The 21,576-nt window shown below is 38.6% G+C and overlaps 1 protein-coding gene across 1 annotated transcript in view; it reads right to left on the minus strand.

The window, feature by feature from the left end:
* Positions 1 to 21,576, minus strand: part of DNAH5 (dynein axonemal heavy chain 5) — a 216,419-nt gene that overhangs the window by 111,180 nt on the left and 83,663 nt on the right. Inside the window, exons 36-46 of the mRNA XM_078066500.1 lie at positions 20,978 to 21,156; positions 20,401 to 20,588; positions 19,884 to 20,078; positions 15,811 to 15,945; positions 14,856 to 14,963; positions 12,588 to 12,741; positions 7,500 to 7,646; positions 4,825 to 5,066; positions 1,851 to 2,027; positions 1,232 to 1,433; positions 60 to 202 (exon numbers count right to left, since the gene is read on the minus strand). Coding sequence (XP_077922626.1) covers positions 60 to 202; positions 1,232 to 1,433; positions 1,851 to 2,027; positions 4,825 to 5,066; positions 7,500 to 7,646; positions 12,588 to 12,741; positions 14,856 to 14,963; positions 15,811 to 15,945; positions 19,884 to 20,078; positions 20,401 to 20,588; positions 20,978 to 21,156 — 1,870 coding nt within the window. The remainder of the gene's footprint in view (positions 1 to 59; positions 203 to 1,231; positions 1,434 to 1,850; positions 2,028 to 4,824; positions 5,067 to 7,499; positions 7,647 to 12,587; positions 12,742 to 14,855; positions 14,964 to 15,810; positions 15,946 to 19,883; positions 20,079 to 20,400; positions 20,589 to 20,977; positions 21,157 to 21,576) is intronic.

Below are 21,576 nucleotides of genomic sequence, written 5' to 3' on the forward strand. Positions count from 1 at the left end.
TGTGTTTTCAAGCGACATTTTAAAATATGCTATTGTCAATAAAAGTCAAAGAGCCACACCTTGCCCTGTTTGGCGATGGTTTTAATTAGAAAGTCAGTCCTCACGTTGTCAACATTTGGCACCAGGATGGAGCCATATTCTGGGGTGATGTCAGATGGATACACATATTCCTCAGTGCACGTGGTCCAGTGCCTCCATTCACCTGAGACGAACAGAGAACATGTACATCCTCACATGCCCATAAATAACTGAAGTCCTGACCGGAACAACCACACGTCCTTGACATCTCATGAAGCCATCTTTCAAAAACTCCCCATAAAATGAAGATCATTAGAACCATAGATCTAAGTACTATTTAAGTATGTGTTAGCCGAGTCAAAATTTCCCAAGGAACAATTCCAAAGTGTTATTAATAGGAAATATGAAGAAGAATCCTGGAGTTTTCTTTTTAAATATGTCAGTTTTCAATTATGTCTGTATAAAAGTTAAGAATACAGTGATAGTAGTATGTACCTAAGACCATTTAAAATATCTAATATCACAAGCTTTTCATTACACACTTCCTTAATTATAAATCAAAAATAAAAGATATAAATATTGTATATATATATATATATACTTTGTATGTATGTACTTTATATATATATGTATGCACATATAAATAAACTTGAGGTATATATAGATAGATACAAATGTATAGATAAACACATATTTGGTAAAAATATACTTCACACTTTGTAATTCTTATGTAAATTCCTGATTATATAAATGGCTGAAACAGATCTGATTTGGAGATTTTTCTCTAATTTTTATTTTTAGATTGATTTATTTATTTTAGAAAGAGAGAGGGTGCACAAGTGGGGGGAGGGTAGGGCAGAGGGAGATGGAGAGAGAGAATCCTCAAGCAGACTTCCCACTGAGCTGAAATCAAGAGTCATATGCTTAACTGACTAAGCCACCCAGGTGTCCCCCTAGCTTGTTTTTAATTCATTAAAAGTTCAGTAAACAATATACTTAACAAGGGGAAGATGTGCTTTTGGAACACAAATGAAATAAAATTTCGAAAAAGAAACAATTAGGTTTCTTCACACATGAAAATTTCCATTTCAATTTTACAGCCAAGTGTTTTAATTACCACTTAGAAAAAATAAAATTTATGTAAATATTGGCCAGTGGAAAAAAAACTGTTCCCATGTGTTGTGTATGAGTCCATGGAAGCAAGGATCCTCACCAGTGGACGAGACGTAATAGTCAAACATGGTGTCCTCCGTCCCCTCCAGAGGCGGCAAATCCAAGGTCAGGGCTTCCTGAGAACACAGCCAGTGCTCCAGCCGGCGCCGGCCCTCCAGTTCGAGCAGGGCACCGATGCTCCACATCAGGGAGAAGACGTACAGTCTCCCCAGGTGCTCTGATGTGACCTCCACACCTTGCTCCTGAGCACAAAAGAAACTTGCTGTTTTAATGCTTGCTTCTCGAACTGACATTTTACTTGGAGGTTTCAATGAAAATAACAAAGATGTGAAAGGGACAACAGTTTTCCCGAAGACAAGAACAAGGGAAAGATGAATGAAATTGGGAAAAAATACAGAATTGATCTCGAGGAATACCAAGCTGGTCTCCAAAATAAATCTGGATGCTTATTAGATGACAGTGAACTTGCCACTAAATTATAAACCAATGGCTTCCTTGGTGAAAACAGAAATGAGAAAAATGCAAAAGATGCATGTGCACGTTTAAAACATCCCCCACCCCAACCACAGGTCTAACAGAACCAATTTCAAATATTGTACTCTCTGCACAACATGGCTCTGTTAATAAGAGAGAAATTTCTAGAAATTTGAGCAATTTACCTTTGGAGGGATCAGCCCTTGAAGCATGTTAATGCTCTGCATGATTACAAAAGCCTCAAGCATCTCCATCTTGTATTCTAAGTTCTGGATACTGAAGCGATACAGGTCAGGAAAAGACTTGCCGTAGAGCTGACGAAGAATTTCAGCTTCTTGAGGTGAGCGTTTCTTAAGGAAACCCTGTTCGTTTACAGATTAATGCATTAATAAGTTTACTAGCACACCAGGAGAATGGCCATTTTGGGACAAAAATTTTTTAAATATTAATTAATGATAATACTGCATATAGGATGTGCCCGGCCTTACTAACCGGGCTTTCATGCATTAACTCATGTAATGCTCAAAATAACACTATGAGGTAGGTGTTATTATTATCTTCCTTTTACAGATGGGAAAACCAAGGCCCAAACAGTGGAAGTAATGTGCCCAGGATCCCACAGCTGGTGAGTGCCAAGGACAGAATTCAAATGCACATGTTCTATCACCACCCTATACATGTGCTCAGGTCTTGAAGCCAAGATGGAAAAAAAGTCTTAAGCTCTTAATTAAAATATACTAGAAGAAAATGAGGAGGCATATATAGAGAAATAATTTAGGAAAAGAAAAAGAAATAAAAGATGAACAAAGGAAATCCATACCCACATTGTTTTAAATGGGATAAAAGATTTATCAAGTTAGTTGTTTCCTTTTATTTCTTCTAATTTAATTAATAATCAATGTAGAAAAATATCAAAGAATATTCCAGAAAATGGAGAATTTAGTCATTTGGGGAACCCACTTTAGAAAAGTGCATGTGATCTCTAACAAAATACCACTAACACACACTATTCTCTAAAGCTGACGCAAGTTCCCTCGGCCTCAAGGGATCAGCTCATTCTTAGACACTGAACAGAAGCAATAAAATGTTGATTCCAAATTATTCATCAATTCATGAATTTACCAGGGTGCCACAGCAACAAAAACAGAACATAGCCCTTTTGAGTTGATGGAATCAAAAAGATTGTCATACACAGGGCCAAGTAATCAGCTTGGCTCCCAGGAGCTGACAGATACCAGTGAACACAGCTTCTCCACCCGTCTGCCTCTAGTAACTCCCTAGAGGTGCCTTGTACTGCTCTCAACACTCCCAGTCTGATTCTTTGTGAGTCTTGCTAACCATTCATGAGAAGAAACTGCATTATTTAAAAGCATATAAAAAATTAGGTAAGGGGCGCCTGGGTGGCTCAGCCGGTTGAGCATCCGACTGTTGATCACAGCTCAGGTCTTGATCTCACAGATGTGAGTTCAAGCCCCATATTGGGCTCCATGCTGGGTATGGAGCCTACTTTAACAAAATAAAATTAGGTAAGTGTAGCATTAATGTGAGAACCTTATTCATCCTCAACATAGAACATAATAGAAGCTTATTTCATAAATAGCAAAGTCTAAATATTCATTAGCCAGTCGTGTAGAAGTATTTTTTAAAAGCCTTTGTGAATGTGAAGCATTTGGGGAAAATCACAGAAATACTTTTTTACTTGGAGCTTCCGCTGTATCCGTAGTTACCAAATCCGGACCTATTGTGGTACTTCTAAAAACAAAAGCAAAAACAAAAACCAACTCCTGAATCTTACCCCCTCACCCCGGCCCAGAGATTCTAATTTGGAAGGATTGGGGTATGACCCCATCATCTGTATTTTAAAGAACTGTCATTGATGATTATTCTTGCAAAGCCAGTGTTCAGAACCCTTGCCCTGTATTCTCCTTAATGGATGGATAATTTGATTGAGAAATCTGAAATCTTTAGAAGCATATTTAGTGACATATCCAATTATATGTAAGTATCATTTTGCTATATAATCCCCTCTTTTTTCGTATCTTCACATTTTACCAAACCTAAACCCTTTTTCAACCCAGGTTTCTGTAAATTCTGAGAAGATACTATTAAAAGTTAGGATATATTCATAGAGAAAGAGAAGCACAAAAATTAATGACAATACAAAGTAAACACCTACTTAATTTAAATTATGATTTTAGGGGGCACCTGGGTGGCTCATTTGATTAAGCGTCTGCCTTCGGCTCAGGTCATGATCTCAGGGTCCTGGGTTCAAGCCCTGCATCGGGCTCCCTGCTCAGCGGGAAGCCTGCTTCTCCCTCTGCCCGCTGTTCCCCCTGCTTGTGTGCTCTCTTGTGCTTGCTATCGCTCTCTCTCTCTCTCTCAAATAAATAAATCTTTTTTAAAAATTATGATTGTATGTTTTCAATCAAAATGATCTCCAAAAAATGATGTAAATAAAATAATAAATTTGACCAACAATGTCAAAAAAGATTTCACATCTGGCTTATCTAATAAGCATTTTGCCTTATAGCATTTATTTAGTAAAATATCTACGTATACAAGGCATTTAACTATAATCTGATTATAATCAATATATTCTAGAATGTATTGGTGATAAGAAAATAATATACCTTTTCATGAACTGGAGATATTATCTGAAATATTATTTCCAAGAACGAACGTAAAACTAATGACTACTGAATCTCATAAAAATTCCTTATATGCAATTTTTCTCTTAGATGGAATTTTAATAAATTGTTTTCTTAAAGCTGATATTCTAAGATGATTGCTCCCAAACTTTACATGACTGAGTACCTTTTTAAAATGTCATGAATTTCCAAAGTGATCAAATTAAATTTTACTTATTCACAGTTTGGTGGGATTATTGATTCAGTGAGGCCTGGCAACTACCCCACAACCCACAGTGGAAATCACAGGTCTAAAGAGATGAGAGGAGCCCTACAGACACCAGAACGCTGAAGGAACCTGTAAGGGACAATCAGGGTTCCAACATCCCAGAGCAGGCAAGGAGTGGCCTTAAACAGTAGCGATCAAATGCAATGACACCAAAGGTCTGCAGAAAAATCAACAGGCGCTCTACAGGAATGCTAAAGACCGGTTTTCCTCCTTCAGTGCACAAAAGAAAGACTCCACTCATACCTCGAGAAGAGGACTCCAATCGAGGATAGAAGAACTCATGAAAACCATTCCATTTCTTGAGACAGTAGCAGGTGAAGCGTTGTCAATGTTATGGGGTTCAAAAATGATCTTGCAGTTTGGAGCCATGGGAATCCGATCGCCATTGGCAAGAGTTAGAGTTTTGTTATCATCCAAAACAGAATTCAGATTTTCAATCCAAATGGCATCTACTGGACCATCAAGAACTATCCAGATATGTTCACCTAAAATATTCCACCAAAGGTGGGGGGAAAAGCATACATACACATATATACATAGACACATAACTACTATACTTGCAGAAGTACTATAACTTGATGTGATTTTCATTAAACTTTGATAGAAATGATTATTTTTATCACATAGGACTTTTCCAGTTCTTTATATACCAGTTGTTTAAAGCACATAATCAAAGTAAAAAGTCATTTTTCATTGAACAAATATTCATTGAGCACTTTCTATGTATCAGCACTGTTCTAGAGTCTGGGGATTTTGTGGTAAATAAGACAATTCCTGCTTTCACAGAGCTTACACTCTAAAGGGTAGAGATGATAATCAATCAAACCATAAGCAAAGAAATATCCAAGATAAGAAAAATTAAGAAGGATAAGATGATGGGGCATTGCTTTGGATAAGGTAGTCAGTAATATATTTCAGGAGAATGAAGAGATGTAAAGATCTAGAGGTAAAGTCTTCCAGGCAGTAGGAATAGCAAGTGCAAAGGTCTCAAAGTGAGTACAAGCATAGGGTGTCCCAGGAAGAGCAAGAAGTTGAACCTAGTAAATAAGAAGAGAAGGAGGAGAAGAATGTGAGTACATTCAGAAGGACAGCCAGAAAGAACCACAGAATCAACTCTGGCTTGCACATCTTACATCCGAGATGTCCCACAGACATCCCACAGTGTTGTTGAGCTGGAGGTTCAAGGGAGAGGTCAGGGTTGAAGATTAACATGCAGAAGCCACCAGCTTAGAGATGGCATTTAAAACCATGGACTGGGTATGTTTCTTCTAGATAGTAAAAGTAGAAACAGGAGGTCTGAGGACAGAGTCACTTTGATGGTCAGACTTCTAGTAGTGTCTCCTTTGCTGGCTCCTCCCTCTGGCAGACCCCCCATGAGGCAGAGGTAGAAGGAGAGCCAACAGGTAAAGTTTCCCTGAAGCCAAGCGATGGAAGAGTTCCGAGAAGGGGGGTGATCGACCGTGCCAAGATCCCATGACAGCCGGACTAGCCTGAGAACTGACAATTTATATCTGGCGAGCTGGAGGTCATGAGTGTCCTTAAAAGAGTAGTTTTGGAGGACCACTGGGGACAAAACCTGCTGGGAGTCACTTACGGAGATATCTGGAAGTAAAGAAAGTGACAAGCATCCACAGAATGGTCAACCACAATGCCATCATAAATTTAGGTATTTGGTTTAATAGTTCCTCTTAATCTCCTAATCTCTAGTTTCTCTTTACTGACACCATGACCAAGTTTGTAACTCTAGTTTTTATTTACTGTGTAACCCCTGTAATATATTCTATGTCCAGTCAACTGCTTTGAAAATCTTAATTATGCTCATTTGACTTGAATTTAAGTAAAATGATCTAAACACCAGAGTCCCTTAGAAAAAGCATGTTGCCTTCTTTAAGGAGGAAAAAAAACACCTCTCTGAGCTCCCATTCTTGGGAGCACTGGGCACCGGATCTGTTTACACAGGATTATTGAAACAAGGTCAGAAACAAAATTTGATTTATATCCAATAAAACAATAATTCCAAATATGAACACACTTTTGAAATCCCATGTTTTCATGTCTCTTTTGACAACTGATTTTTAGGTTGATGAGCTCCATTCCCTAACTGAGAACTGGGATGGCACCAGCTTAAACATTTATTGGTAGAAACTATTCCAAAGCAGAGACTCCTGAAGAAATAGCCCAAATATCTTGTCCTTCTCCTGGATCCTTCTTTCTCTCTGCAAATGCATTCACTGTGCCTTTCTCCTCCTTATTCAGGAGTGAGAAAACATGATGAGAGGAGAGTTAATATCACCTCTTCCATCCGAGCTTATATTCCAGGAACACCGGGTTCAATTTCCAGACTCCGTAAGTAAGAGAATATTCAGAGTGAACCACTAGCCCTTAACAGGTTTGTTCACAGGACAAGCAAACACCAGTGTATACCTAAACAGAATAATTTCTTAGTTCAATATAAACTTCATTTTTGATATATGTAATTTTCTTCCCAAAGAAGCCTATTTCCTCCTGTGATTTTATAGGAGAATCAGTTTTCCAAAAATAGGCTGTACTTAAATAAAAGTAACATTTTTAAAAGATTCAGTGAAATAGTTATAGTAAAATCACTTTATTTAACACTATCAATTTTCCGTAACAGCTTTTTCTTTCTCTTTTATTCTAAGATATCACAGGGATACAGAAATATTTATTCAAAAGGAAAATAATTTCCTTTGTAACAACAACAAAGAAGAAAGGTGGGAGAGGGGGATTTTAAATACCCTAATCAATACTTTCAGTATTCCAACACTGACAAATATACTGATTTAGGACTTCTTAGTCTTGGCTAAGATATTATATGGAGAATATGTTCTACTAATTCTAAATAGGCACCAAGGATTTTATTTAGAAGGACATATCAAAAATAATACTTCATCTTCTACCTTTCTTGGCCCTCAGTGTTTTCCTCCAAAGGGTTGAAAATATCCCATCAGTCCAGTCGTTTGTGGCCACGTCAAGCCGACCAAACATCTGTGGGGCCGTAATCGCTTTGGGATTCATCCTCAGTTCCCGGTGTGGCTTTCCACAATCTGTACCAAGTAAATCCAAATTTTAAATGACTCAGATGTAGAGTGAACCATCACTAGGTAACACTGAACTAATTTGCAATGTACCATCAGCAGGTGTTCAAAATATGAAAAACACAAAATTACACTGAGAATATATGTCTTACTGCATTCCAAGTTATCATAATTAACACTGTTATATTTTATGGACTAACATACTTTTGTTTTTATCCTTCTGTAAAAGGAAACATAAAGGGGGGGAAAGATACCATGTTGGTATTGATGAACAAATTAATATAACCTGGAAGTTCTTTAAATTTCACAGCTCAAAAATCTTTTGATTTACGGTATACCAGATTAAGTCTGGTCTCTGAAATGTCACCCAGAAGATGCCTCATTCTCTCCATAACCGGCTTCAATTCACTGAGATGTGTTCTTGCTCATTTGGAAAAAGTAAGCTAAACTAATGCTGCAAGAATCAAGGACTTTTCTTTTGTGGCCAACCTCAAAAAAAAGGTCTTTGAATCCTTCAAACCCTAAAACTACTCTTAAAGGGGCCAGATTCTGTACATAAGCAGTTAATAAGCAGAAAGGTGAAGAATAAGGTTTAAAGTATAAAATCATAAAAATAGATGCTAAAATATTACATATTGTGTGAAAGATTGACAAACACAGGCAAGCATACATAACTACGCACATCGAAAAACATGTTAAAACCCATCAAAACCAGGGCAGCTGCGTGGCTCAGTCAGTGAAGTGTTCAACTCTTGATTTCAGGTCAGGTCATGATCTCAGGGTCATGAGATCAAGTCCCACAACAGCTCAGTGGGGTTTCCCCACTCAGTGGGGAGTATGCTTCTCTCCCTCGCCCTCTGCCCCTCCCTCGACCCCTGCCCCCTGCCCCCTGCCCGGCAAGCCTGTGCTCACTTTCTCGTGCTCTCTCTCTCCCTCTCTTAAATAAACAGATAAATCTTTAAAAAATATTAAAACTTATTTAGAAAATTAGACCATAGTTCTCCTTTTTTTATTTTTTTAAAAGATTATTTACTATTTTTTAAAAGATTATTATTTATTATTTATTATTTATTTATTTGACTGAGAGAGAGAGAGCACATGCACAAGCAGGGGGTGAGGCAGAGGAAGAGGGAGAAGGCAGGCTCCCCGCTGAGCAAGGAGCCAATGTGGGGCTCCATCCCAGGACCCTGGGATCATGACCTAAGCCCAAGGAAGATGCTTAACTGACTGAGCCACCCAGACAGCCCTTTAGGTCTCCTTTTTTAAATCACAAAAAAACTCAGGGTAATTATCTTCAATACTTTATGATGCTGAAGTTAAACTGAGTCACAATTCAGCTTTTTCAGAGCTGACGGGCAAAACTATTTTTTTACCTAACACACTTTACAAAAGGCCAGCCTACTCTCAAACAGTATGACAGTATCATAGGTAAAAACTGGACTTTGTCTGTTGCCCATAGAAGAAAAACTGTCAAAAATTATTTCATTATGGTAGTAGGTAGAATTGCATTATTTTAATTTAAAATACCATAACATTTTTGTATAGAATTATTGAATCACTATGTTATACACCTGAAACTTAAATAACATCGTATGCCAACTATACTTCAATAATAAAATTTTTTAATTATGCCAAAAAAAGAAATACCAAAACATTGTTATAAGAGCACTCCAAGAAAAAAATGCTTGACTTTCAAAATGTTGGTTAAACTAATTCCTCCTCTCCTCCTAGGCATTTCTTGACTGTCCTGATCACTCCACCTTCATGGACTCTGCCCTTGAGTAGGCATCCTTTCTTGCTGTTGCCTCCTTATGGACTCCAGACCACCCCTCCTGTCCATGGTCTATTCTCTACATGGCCGCCAGGTGGCCTTCCACACACAGAAGGTTGACCATACCCCTCCCCAGCTCAAGGGCTTCCCATCACCGACAGAATAAAACCTAGGTATTCAGCATAACTTATAAAGCTCCTCATGCCATACCTAAATTCCCCCCTAAAAGCAAAGTCTCAAACAAAGATGTGGGTACTGGGAGTTTGGAGTCAGGGCAAAGAGACAGTGAGACAGAAAAGGAGAGAACCCCCAAAATGGGCTCATTTGTGAAGCGGCCCCAGAGGTAGTATCCCTCTAATGGACAAGAGGAGATGGGACACTTGCCTTCAACGCTTCGCCCCACTAGCTGAGGCTATGGCTGCCTCAGGGGCATTAATTCCCACCCTCTTTCAGGCTGAACCAGGAGTTCCCTAGATTCTAGGAAAGTCATAATGCTGAAAAACTGGGAGACCCCACTGGCATGTGTGGGAGAAGCTGTCCAAAGGGGGAGGGCCAAAGGGATGAAGCGCTGGGGGCCAGTAGCACCGCTACAGCCCCTCATCTCCCCTACTCCCACCCACACACAGAGCACATTTATCCATACCAAAGCAATTTCCGGGTATGCCATGCTCTCTCCAGTCCCTCCTACCTGCCCAGGCTCTTCATTCTGCTAAGAATGCCTTTGATCCAACAGCTACTCAACCCCCAAACCTCAGCTGAAGCAGCACCTGCTCTGTGAGCCTTCCTATAATTCCTTAGAAAGGTCTCTGATCTCCTTTGCCTCTGCTCACAACATAATTGTCCAAACCTCCTCATAGCAATTCCGTGTTGACTAATAACTGTTACTCCACCAAACCGTAAGCTCCTTGAAGACACAGCCTTTTGTTTCCATGCCTGCCTTCCCACTTAAGCTACCGAACCTAGCAGGGCCTCAAACTACAGAATATTAGAGATATTTGATAAACAAATACATGATGAATAAGGACACAAATATATATGAGTCTAGTATAAGTTCAACCCAATTACCTTCTCAATCTTTGGGAGAATGAATGTTTTCAGCAAGAAACAACGTGTTGCTTAAAATAACAAATATTTGCCCTATATATTAAAACCAAGAACAGGTTAATCAACAGCTAATGATTAATTCATCTTTGCAAAGAACTTCTCCAAAACCAGTGATGCCATATGGGTTATATAATTTAGACATATTATACATAATGTAGCACTATCGTTTAATATTTAGTATTCATTTTGTTCAAGTCATTTTACCAGGTGCATTTGTAGTTTATTGTTAACAGAAGGCAGCTACACAATAATAACAAAAGTATTATTAAGCATAATTTGAGAGAACAGATCATTTTAAAGCTCTATAAAAATCCCCAAACACAAACTTAACAGCACGTGAAAAGCACATGATAAGTCTTTTGCAGGTGTGAGCTCTCAGTTTTGGCAAGGTAAGTGATAGCTGAGAGCACAGTTCTTTCTTAGTGTGGAGACTCCCTGGTGGACTTAATGTACAGAATTTACTGGGCCCCATCGCTGCGGATATAGGTATCCAGCTAAATCCAACATGTGCAGGACCCTAGAGCAATACAGAGCAATCTCCACAACCACCAACTCAAGGTCAGTGCACTGGGTCTGCATGAGCTGACTGGAAAACCAACTAGGCACCTTCTCCCTATGGGACCATGTATTTGAATTCCAATAGGTAGAGTTCTGTGAAATTTTGGGACTCAAATCTGCCATGGCCAAGAGCTGCCTACACAGTATCTTCAGTATGACAGACATCAATGTCCAATCAGGAAATATAAGAATAATCACAAATGTGACAATGCCTACTATCTTTAGATGACCTCGGGCTAGGTAGGGACTTAGCTGTAAGGCTTAGGGAGATCTGGAAATTAAATACAGTTATTTAACTTCACCAGAAAAACATCTGATTCTAGGTGGGAAATTAGTTTGTGATTAGGATGATTTTAGGAACTGAAATTGAAATAATTTTTTCTGTACTGGGAGGTTATATTAAGTCATTATTGGGTAGTGGCATGTTATAATGGAAAAAGTCTGGGCTTTTCATTAGTGGACCCTGACGTTCTGAATCCTATCTATAATTCGAGAATCCCATAATTCTGAATCCTATCACTTACCATCTTTGCAACCTGTAGCATTTCTGAATTTGAGCCTTGAATTTTTGTACAAAATGGGGATGGTAATAGCCACATCTCAAGATCATTGTGAAAACTGAATGACATAAGTAAAACATATAACACAATATATAAAGTCACTGTTCAGGAATTTTTTCACTCAGCATTATTCCCAGAAGCCAAGATACGGAAACAATTTAAATGTGCATGAATAGATGAATGGATTAAGAAAATGTGGTGTGTGTGTGTATACATATAAATATATATATTTTACATGTATATATATTTATTATTCAGCCATGAGCAAGAAGGACATCCTGCCATTGACAATGACATGGATGGACCTTGAGAACATCATGCTAAATGAATTAAGTCCGACAGGGAAAGACAAATACTGTGTGGTATCACTTATATATGGAATCTAAAAAAATCAAACTCTGAGAAACAGATTGTAGAATGGTGGTTACTAGGGGTTGAGGTGTAGGGAAATGGGGAGATATTGGGCAAAGGGTACAAACTTCTAGCTAAAGGATTAATAAGTTTGGGGATCTAATGTACATTATAGCATACTATATATATATAGTAGAGTGATTATAGCTAATTATACTGTATCATAAACTTGAATGTTGCTAGAAGAGTAGATCTTAAATGTTCTCACCACAAAAAAAGAAATGGTACTATGTGACAAGATGGGGGTCAATGTTCATGGTGTTGATTATTTTGCAACATACAAATGTTGCACATCAATACACTGTACACATTAAACACAATGTCATATGTCAATTATATCTCGATAAAGCTGAAAAATTTTTTCCCTTCTAGGTCGTTATTATAATACATTATCGCTGAAATGAACCCAATAATCAGTAAAGCAGCATTCCTTCCTATACAAATATATTAATGTATCTAACTTTTATGTCCCTCTTGGAGTATTCAAATGGGTCACAGCTACTTAAATGTGTTGCCCAGAGCAACACAGCTTGGGCGCCCCCTTACCTGCCATGGCTCTCATCAAGGTGTGGATGCAGGTGGTTTTCCCTGCTCCACTGGGCCCCAGGGTCATTATGCCATGCCGCACTCTCTGTGTCTCAAACAGCTGGATGACTTTGAGTTTCCAAGGAGGATGGTTGATTAAACCAGCTTCTTCAACCTGAAAGCATAAAAGCCCCACATTGGGCCACATCAACAGCAATCGGAACTTACCGTTGTGCTCAAAATAAGCACAGACATTGAGCAGGGAGTAGAGGAATGGGAGTTATTGTTTAATGGGCACGGAGTTTCAGTTTGGAAAGGTGAAAAAAGTTCTGAAGATGGATGGTGATGATGTTTTGCAAAATAATGTGAATGTACTTAATGTCACGGAACAGAACACTTAAAAATGGTTAAATGGTAAATTTTATGTTACGGATTTTACCAAAATAAAAAATATATTGCTGGGGTGCCTGGCAGGCTCAGTCAGTGCAACTCTTGATCTCAGGCTTGTCAGTTCAAGGCCCACGTGTGGCATGGAGTTTACTTAAAATAGAAAATTTTTAAATATATATATTGCATAAAAAATATATATATACAAAGACAAAAAGCAGGTTGACTATTCAAAATGTTATCCCAAGCCAATAAGAAACATCTGCATTTGCCTTTGGGAATTGAATACATTTATATTAATATATCCTTGAATATATGTCATAGGGACAACTTAAGAATAAAGACTCAAATATCAAAAGGCATTTTAAATCTTTAATTTAAAATGTGATATTTAGTAACTGGAAAACTCTGTAGCACACCAAGTTGACAGAAATTCCATAGAAGACTCAAACTGTCTATAAATCTACTGGGTAGTTTTAATCTGTCGAACACATGCATGAAAGTTATCCTGCCAAACACTATTCTAAGTTCAATATTCTTAACAACACTATAAGATTAGCCCTATTGATATCTTTCTTTTACAGAAAAGGAAACTGAGGCACAGAGAACCAAGCAATTTCCCCAAGATTATTACTTACAAAGTTACAGAGTGGGGATGTGAGCCCAGGAAACTCAGCTCCATGGTCTGTGCTCTTAACTATCATGCTATGCTTAAACACACTATAAATGATGCTTTTACTTTTACTTAAATAATTGTTGGATAATAATCATGTATCATTTTATGCTATGTATCTATGCTCTTCAGATTTTTCATATGCTACAAATTATGCTGTTAGTCACCCTATAAATGACTTTATACTAAGTTTTTTAGACAATGCTACAATTAATTCAGCCATATGATGAAGAAACCATTTGCAAAATGAATTATCACTCTTACCTGATCAGGAGATTAAGATTTTTTTTAAGATTTTATTTCTTTATTTTAGGGGGTGGCAGAGGGAGAAGGAAAGAAAGAATCTCAAGCAGACTCCTCCTGAGCACAGGCCCAGCAGGGCTCCATTTCAGGACCCTGAGATCACGACCTAAGCCAAAGTCAAGAGTCAGACGCTTAACCGACTGAGCCACCCAGGTGCTCTGGAGATTAAGATTTTTATATACTGATTTTTAAAAGGAAAAGATCCATTAAATACTACCATATTTGATTTTTGTTAACAAATATCTTCAAAGAATTAAAATGTATTTTATAAATATGAGCTTATCGCCACTTCTATAAAATTTTTTTTCCAAACTCTTCCTTGTAGGAAAAGAAACCGAGGCACAAGCTTTACATGGTTCATTTTCATTCCTAGGAAAACTATAAAAAAGCAAAGCTCTACCAAGTGTCATGGGAAATCCAGACACCTAATAATACACATAATGTGGTAGATCCCCCAGAGGCCCAGGAAGAAATCACAAGTGATCCTGGGCCTGGGGGAAAAGAATGACAAGTGAGGAGCCTCATGAGATCATTGTGAATGACACTCGGGGGCAGGAATCCAGAGATCAAAGCAACATGGAAACACCAGGATCACAGTCAAAGCCAAGCCGAGAAAGGCGAGGCAGCCAGCTGAGCCCCACTCATCCCGTTCACTTATTATATTTCATTTCAGAATCTGGTGTGGAATGGTTTCCGTCAATAATGGGACCCCGAGCACATGGCCAACTAGACATGTGGCTGCAGGATGGTAGGAGACCCCCCTGGCTCGAGGAGCTCGAGGTGTTCAACAGCCTCTCCTAAAACACGGGCCACAGCCCTGGGTGCTGTCCTTGGAACCACAGATTTGGAATACATCAGCGCCACTTGACTCCCATGAAATTCCGATGAGAGAGACATAGTACTGGATGCCCTGAGAAATATATTACCTGTCTACTGATTGCCATTTCCAGTTCAGGGTAACCTGCCTTGTCCAGAAGAATATTTGGGAAGAGATCTTCAATCAAACTCAAAAATAAGGGTTCATCCTCATCAATCTAAAAGAGAAAAGAAAGGGAACCAGACTGACTACTTTGGCACGATCATAGCAATGTACAGATAAACTGAAAATGCTGACATACCAAATTATTTTATCATAACTGTTAATAAATAAAATACCACCTTCACCGAAGTTGAGGAATATTTTCCTCATGTTACCCATAAGTTAAAAATTATTTTTAGAAAAGGGGGAGAGGAATGGGAGGAAGAAGAGGAAAATGGAAGGAAGCAGATGAAAGGAAAAATATTGCCTACAGAACAACCTCCCCATAAAATCACCAGTTTGGGGAGTTATGACATAACCTACAATTTCTAATTTAAATTTAAGAAAATAATAATTTAAATAAGAGATAGTAACAAATTCATGAATTGGAATTTGCCTCACATTTTTATTTTAAAATAAAAATATATCATTCTGTCACCCTGTACATAGATTCGCTGATAATGAACAATTGATTTTCAGTCTCTACTGTGAAATGAAAGAGTGTGAAATTATTACACACTTGTTAAATTTACATATAATTTCCTGCTGGGCTCTACAGACTTTAAAGAAGGTGAGATTTTAGCTCTAAAACCCAAAAGTATTTCAAGGTATTTGGAAACTTAACATGTGGATTTTTAAAAATCCATTTCAATTCTATGGAAATAGGCATATGTTAGACTAGATATGAGTTACCGCAAAAAATAATTCCCAAAAAAGTCTAATTTAAAGTTATGCTTTCCAGCGCTTTTAGCTGATAATTAGGCATTTTTAAATGAGTATTTTAAATAAATATTTCTAAATCTCATTTGTGCTTAGTTCACTGCTATTTAAGTGGGTGGAACATTTCCACCCGTGAATCTTACCAGTTTAGAAAGATTCATGTCTCGGAGAACGCGCATGACGATCGTTGATTCCGTATCCAAAGGGTTGGCTCTTTTTGCCGCCCCCAAGGTTCGCAGAACTGACAGAATGTTCCGCAGACCAAAATCATAATGTACCTGAAGCATGTGAAGTACACAGGGCTTATTTTCAATATTAACTTGTGCATGAAAACTACAAATTTGACAAAAGACCTAGTCACAATAATGAACAAACACTAATTTTCCTTTAGAAAAAATTGTACAGCTAGCGAAGCAATAAATTTTTACCAATATACTTTTGGAGCAAATAGAAAAGATCCAAAAGAGTTCTCTCATATATGATCATTAATTTAAGCTCTTAGATCAGAACTAATAAATATATCTTGACAGGGAGAAAGGAATAAACTTCCTCTTGGAGTATATGCATCCCCCTGAGCCTCTTCTTAATCAGACATCCATAGAAAAATTTCCTCATATCTCTAAAGCTAAAATTCTGAACCAGGAGTATATATATATATTTATATACTGATAGGAAAAAGACAAAGGTATTAAGGAAGAAGAAAAGTAGCTATATTCTAGGATTACATAAGAATAAGGACAAATCAGAAAGCCAAGCCCCCAGCTTTGTTATTCCCTTGAAATATATTTATAAAAGCTCGAGCATGCCAAATTTCATCACAGTGAATAATTAAAAACTAATTATCCAACCACTATAAATTTTTTAAAGATTTTATTTATTTATTTATTTAGAGAAAGAGCTTGTGTGAGCAGGGAGAGGGGCAGAGGGAGAGGAAGAGAGAGAATCTCCAGCTGACTCCTCACTGAGCACAGAGCCTGATGTGGGGCTCGATCCCATGACCCTGAGATCATAACCTGAGCTGAAATCAAGAGTCGGACCCTCAACCAACCGAGTCACCCTGGTGCCCCAAATTATCCAACCACTATAGAAAACAGTATGGCAGTTGCTCAAAAAACTGAAAATGGAACTACCATATGATCCAGAAATCCCACTTCTGGGGATATATCTAAATAACTGAAAGCAGGATCTCAAAGATATTTGCACACCCATGTTCACAGAAACAGCATTCACAGTAGCCAAGGAGTGGAAATAACTCAAATGCCGGTGGACAGATGAATGTAAGAAAAGAATGTGGCATATCCATACAATGGAATGTTATTCAGTCATAAAAAGGAACCAAATCCTGTCACCTCCTACACCATGGATGAACCTTGAGGCTCATGCTAAGCAAAATAAGCCAGTCAAAAAAGACAAATGCTGTATGACCCCCCTTACATGAGGTATCTAAAGTAGTAAAATGCATAGAAACAAGAAGTGAATGTTGGTTACCAGGGGCCGAGGGGAAGAGTAAGAGAGGAATTGCTGCTTAATGGGTATAGAGTTTTAGTTTTGCAAGAGGAAAAAGTTATGGAGATCTGTTTCATAGCATTGTGAATATACTTAACACTACTTGATTGTACACTTCAAGATGGTTAAGGTGGTAGGTTTAATGTTATATATGTTTTACCACGTGAAAAAAAAAAACAATTATCTGCTAAGGTAACTGCAGTAGTATGCATCACTTCATACTCATCATTTGGAGGATGGAGCCCAGAAAAATATTCAGATCGAGTTCCTGCCTTCAAGGAGTTTAAATCCTAATAGAGGTAACATGATAAAAATGTGAGCAAACTCACCAAAAAGTAACAATGACTTGAAAGTGCTGGTGTGTGGAATTAATTAAGGAAAACTTCTTGGAACTGGACCCAGTTAAATCTGTGGGCATGAAGTAAGATTCACAGAATGTTCACCCAGAGACCAGCACGGGACCAACTGTTTTGGGCGTATTGACTGATTTCGTCGGACAATAACCCTGTGAGCAGGGCTGTGGGCATGAAGGAAATAGAAATGAAATAGTAGAGAAGAAGACAGGAGTCAGTGATGTGGGAGTTTTCTACATGCAAGAAACAGCATGGGAAAATACTTCTTTGACAGAGGAAAAAGAATGGGTGAGTAAAGGCTGCAATAAGCAGAAGAAACCAAGAATGTTTTTAGTGAGAATGTAATTTAATTGAGGCTAGGGATATAAAAAATAATCTAGAGTCAAAGATGTTGGGAATGGAAGGGAGAGTGAAGAGAGGGATCAAAGTCATATATGTTAGGAGGTTTTATTCGTGTTATAGTTTTATGCTTATTTTAGTGTATTATTATTTAGCGTATGCCTGTGGTAATTATTATTTATATGTCCTAACAATCTGTGGCATGATCCCCACCTCCTGGTAGGATCTTTTCCCCTTGTACGATCTTCTCCCCTTGAGTGTGGTAGGACCTGTGATTTGCTTTAACCAATACAATACAGCAAAGGTGACAGGTCATATGTGATTGTGTATATGTGATTCTGTGGTCACATTACTTACGATTTGAGTGGGCCACAGGAAGCCCAGGTAGCTAATCAAACATTACTTGTGAATGTGTCTGTAAACGAGTTTCTAGAAGACCTTAGCATTTGAACTGGTGGACTGAGTAAAGAAGATGGCCCTCCCCAGCATGGGCGGGCACCATTCAACCGATGGAAGACCTGAATAGAACAAAAAGGCAGAGGAAGGTTGGATTCACTCACTCTGCCCTACTGCTGGGCTGGGATATCGACCTTCTCCTGTCCTCAATGCTCCTGGTTGTCTGGCCTTCAGACTTGGACTAGAATCTACACTATCATTCCTTCAAACTACACCCCCATCTTTCCTGGTTTCCAGCTTACAGACAACAGATCATCAGACTCCTCTACCTACATAAGTGTGTGAGCCAATACCTTATAATAAATTTCTTTATAGGTATATATGTATATATCCTATTGGTTCTGTTTCTCTGGAGAGTCCTAATACAAAACTGTCGCAGTCATCTTGCTGGAACCTCTTTCCCTCGCGGACATTGAGAAGGCAAGCGGCCATGTGGCAGAGAACAGCACGCAGCCCGCGGGAACTGATGGTGCAGCCTTCTCCAGCTGACAGCCAGCAAGAAACTGAATCCCTCAGTCTTCCAACCTCAAGCACAGGATTCTGCCAACAACCGGAGTGAGCGTAGAAGTAAATCCTCCCCCAGTCAAGCACAGGGCCAAGACTTGACTGAAGCCTTGTTACACTCTAAGCAGAGGACCCAGCCAAGATGTACCAGCACTCCTGACCCACAGAAACCATGAAATAATAAACTGTGTATTGTTTTAAGCTGGTATGTTTGTGAGACCATGGTCACCCAGCAACAGATAACTCATACAAAAGTAATATAGGATTAATTTCATGCCTCTTAACTGCAAAACTGCAAGATGTCAGAACTTGCTACTCTAAACAGTGCAGGAAACAAGCAAAAAAGTTATGATAGAAGTTACAGTAGATGAGGGGCACCTGGGTGGCTCAGTCGGTTAAACGTCTGCCTTCAGCTCAGGTCATGATCCCAGGGTCCTGGGATGGAGCACCCTGTCGAGCCTGCTTCTCCCTCTGCTTCTCCCTCACCCCTGCTCATGCTCTCTCTCTCTAATAAACAAAATCTTTAAAAAAAAAAAGTTACAGTAGATGAATCACTGAACTCTACCTCTGAAACTAATAATATACCATATGTTAATTAATTGAATTTAAATTATAAAAATAAGAAATTAATTTTTTAAGAAGTTACAATAGATAAAACAGCCTATTATTAGCAAGGTGTGGCCCACTACATTAGGGAGCTTGGAAGTGAGAAGAGCAATGATTGAGAGGTTCCTGAAAACCATGAGGACACACAACACATATTATGATTAATGTACAGGTGGGATAAAGAGCAAATATTCATATTTATAATTCTTTGGCTCTTAAATCAGTTCTGAAAGTACTTATTTCATTTCTTATGCTGCAAATATTAATTCATTTAAATGCACTTAAGAAAAATACGCATATAAAATTAATTTTGTAATGGCATGGCTTTCTACTTTGTATCAATAAGGTAATCTGCCGACAGCCCCAGTCAACAATTTTTCAAAATGAGCAAATTTCACGGAAGAGAAGAACTAAGAAGGCCCAAGTTCAGAGAGCCTTCCAGAACCTCACACCTGCTTAGAAAGCTGCTCCTCGCACAGCTTGTAGAGTGTGAAAAACTTCCTGGCCAAAACAATGTTGTCAACAAAGCCACAACTAGCCAGCTTCACCCTTATGATAATCTGCCGGTCGGGCACCATCATGGCCACAGAGCGGAAGTTAATCTTCAAGTTCTCAGGGAGCTCCTGCCGCCCGGCATAGCCAGGGTTCTACACAGGAAATAAACACCACAGGTGAATGACAAGTCATGGGGCAACACACACCCGTCAGCGCGACAGCAACAGATTCATCATGCACACGCAACGAATCTGGACTGGCAACCGCAGAACTCATTTTCATACCATACTCTCCCTTTAACCGGAGAGACAACATCACAAGTTACTAAGATGAGTTTTGTTTAACACCACTGGCTTTCACACAGGAGTTAAAATTACCATCCCAATTTCCATTCATGAAAACAAAGACCTGGGCAAGGCATGAAAGCTGTGATAAGAAGGCTGACATTCAGTAGCTCTTCCTGTGGTTCCTTACCATGGTCAGGAAAAGTCCAAATTCAGGGTTCATAGTCACATTATCTCCATCGGTAAAAATAAAAGACTTTTTCCGCTCCTTTTTACATGTCAGAATAATGGAAATTTGCTGGGCTGCCACTGACAGAACTGGTAAATCGATACGGTTAAATTCATCAAAACAACCCCAGGATCCAGACTGTGCCAGTCCTTCAAAGGGAAATTAAATAGAAAATCCAATTAGTATATAATTTTGAAAAGCCGAGGAAAAGGGCATTTTGCAGCTGCCAAGACAAGCCAGAGATGAGTCTGTTCAAAAATAAACTTGAACAAACAGACTATGCACAGAGTGCCCCCAAAATAATTCACCATGTGGTACTTTATCTGGAAACAGCCAACCTGCAGGGATGAAGGAACATTGGGAAGGCAAGTGATGTTGACATTTGATCCACACAACACCAGTGAGATTCATAGTTTCCAAAAAGTTGCACAAAGCTGAAAAATGACACTACAATGTAGCCAATGGTTGAAAAATAAATCTTAACAAGATATTCCACCTTAGCTTAAATTTTTCATCAAGTCAAAACTGTAACCCTCACCTTTAAAAATCCGCCCAAGGCCTCGGAAATCCATCTGGTCAGAACAATTGAAAACCACAACATATTTTCCAAGACAACGTCCCATATCTTTAGTCGTTTCTGTTTTCCCTGTTCCTGCAGGTCCAGCGGGAGCTCCTCCCATGCTCATTCCCAGAGCTTGAGCCAATGTGATGTAACACCTTGAGGAATAGAGACATCACTAGAACCATACCACCAGCACCTAGAAGACGCTTCTGAGACATCACAGTAAAATGAAACTTGCATGAGATTTAAAAATGGAAAACTCAAGCCACTGTCCCTACATAACATTTCCCAAACTGCATCCTAACATGTGCTTTCCTTATGGATATTAACATGTGTAAAAATGGAGGGGATGGTCTACGGCCAAATAAGTTTGAAAATTCTTAAAAAGGTTCAATGGGCTTTCTCATGATAATGTATAGTAAGATTCTCCAAGTATGAAAAATAGTACACAGCATTTCCAAAACTTACTTGGCAACTTTTTCACAAAAACCTACCAGCATGTTCCAATCTATGGAACAGATTGGAAACCATGAGATTAATCGCCTTTTTGGTGGTGCAGTCAGTTAAGCATTCAG

The sequence above is a fragment of the Halichoerus grypus genome, chromosome 2 (assembly GCF_964656455.1).
Source record: "Halichoerus grypus chromosome 2, mHalGry1.hap1.1, whole genome shotgun sequence".
NCBI lineage: Eukaryota > Metazoa > Chordata > Mammalia > Carnivora > Phocidae > Halichoerus > Halichoerus grypus.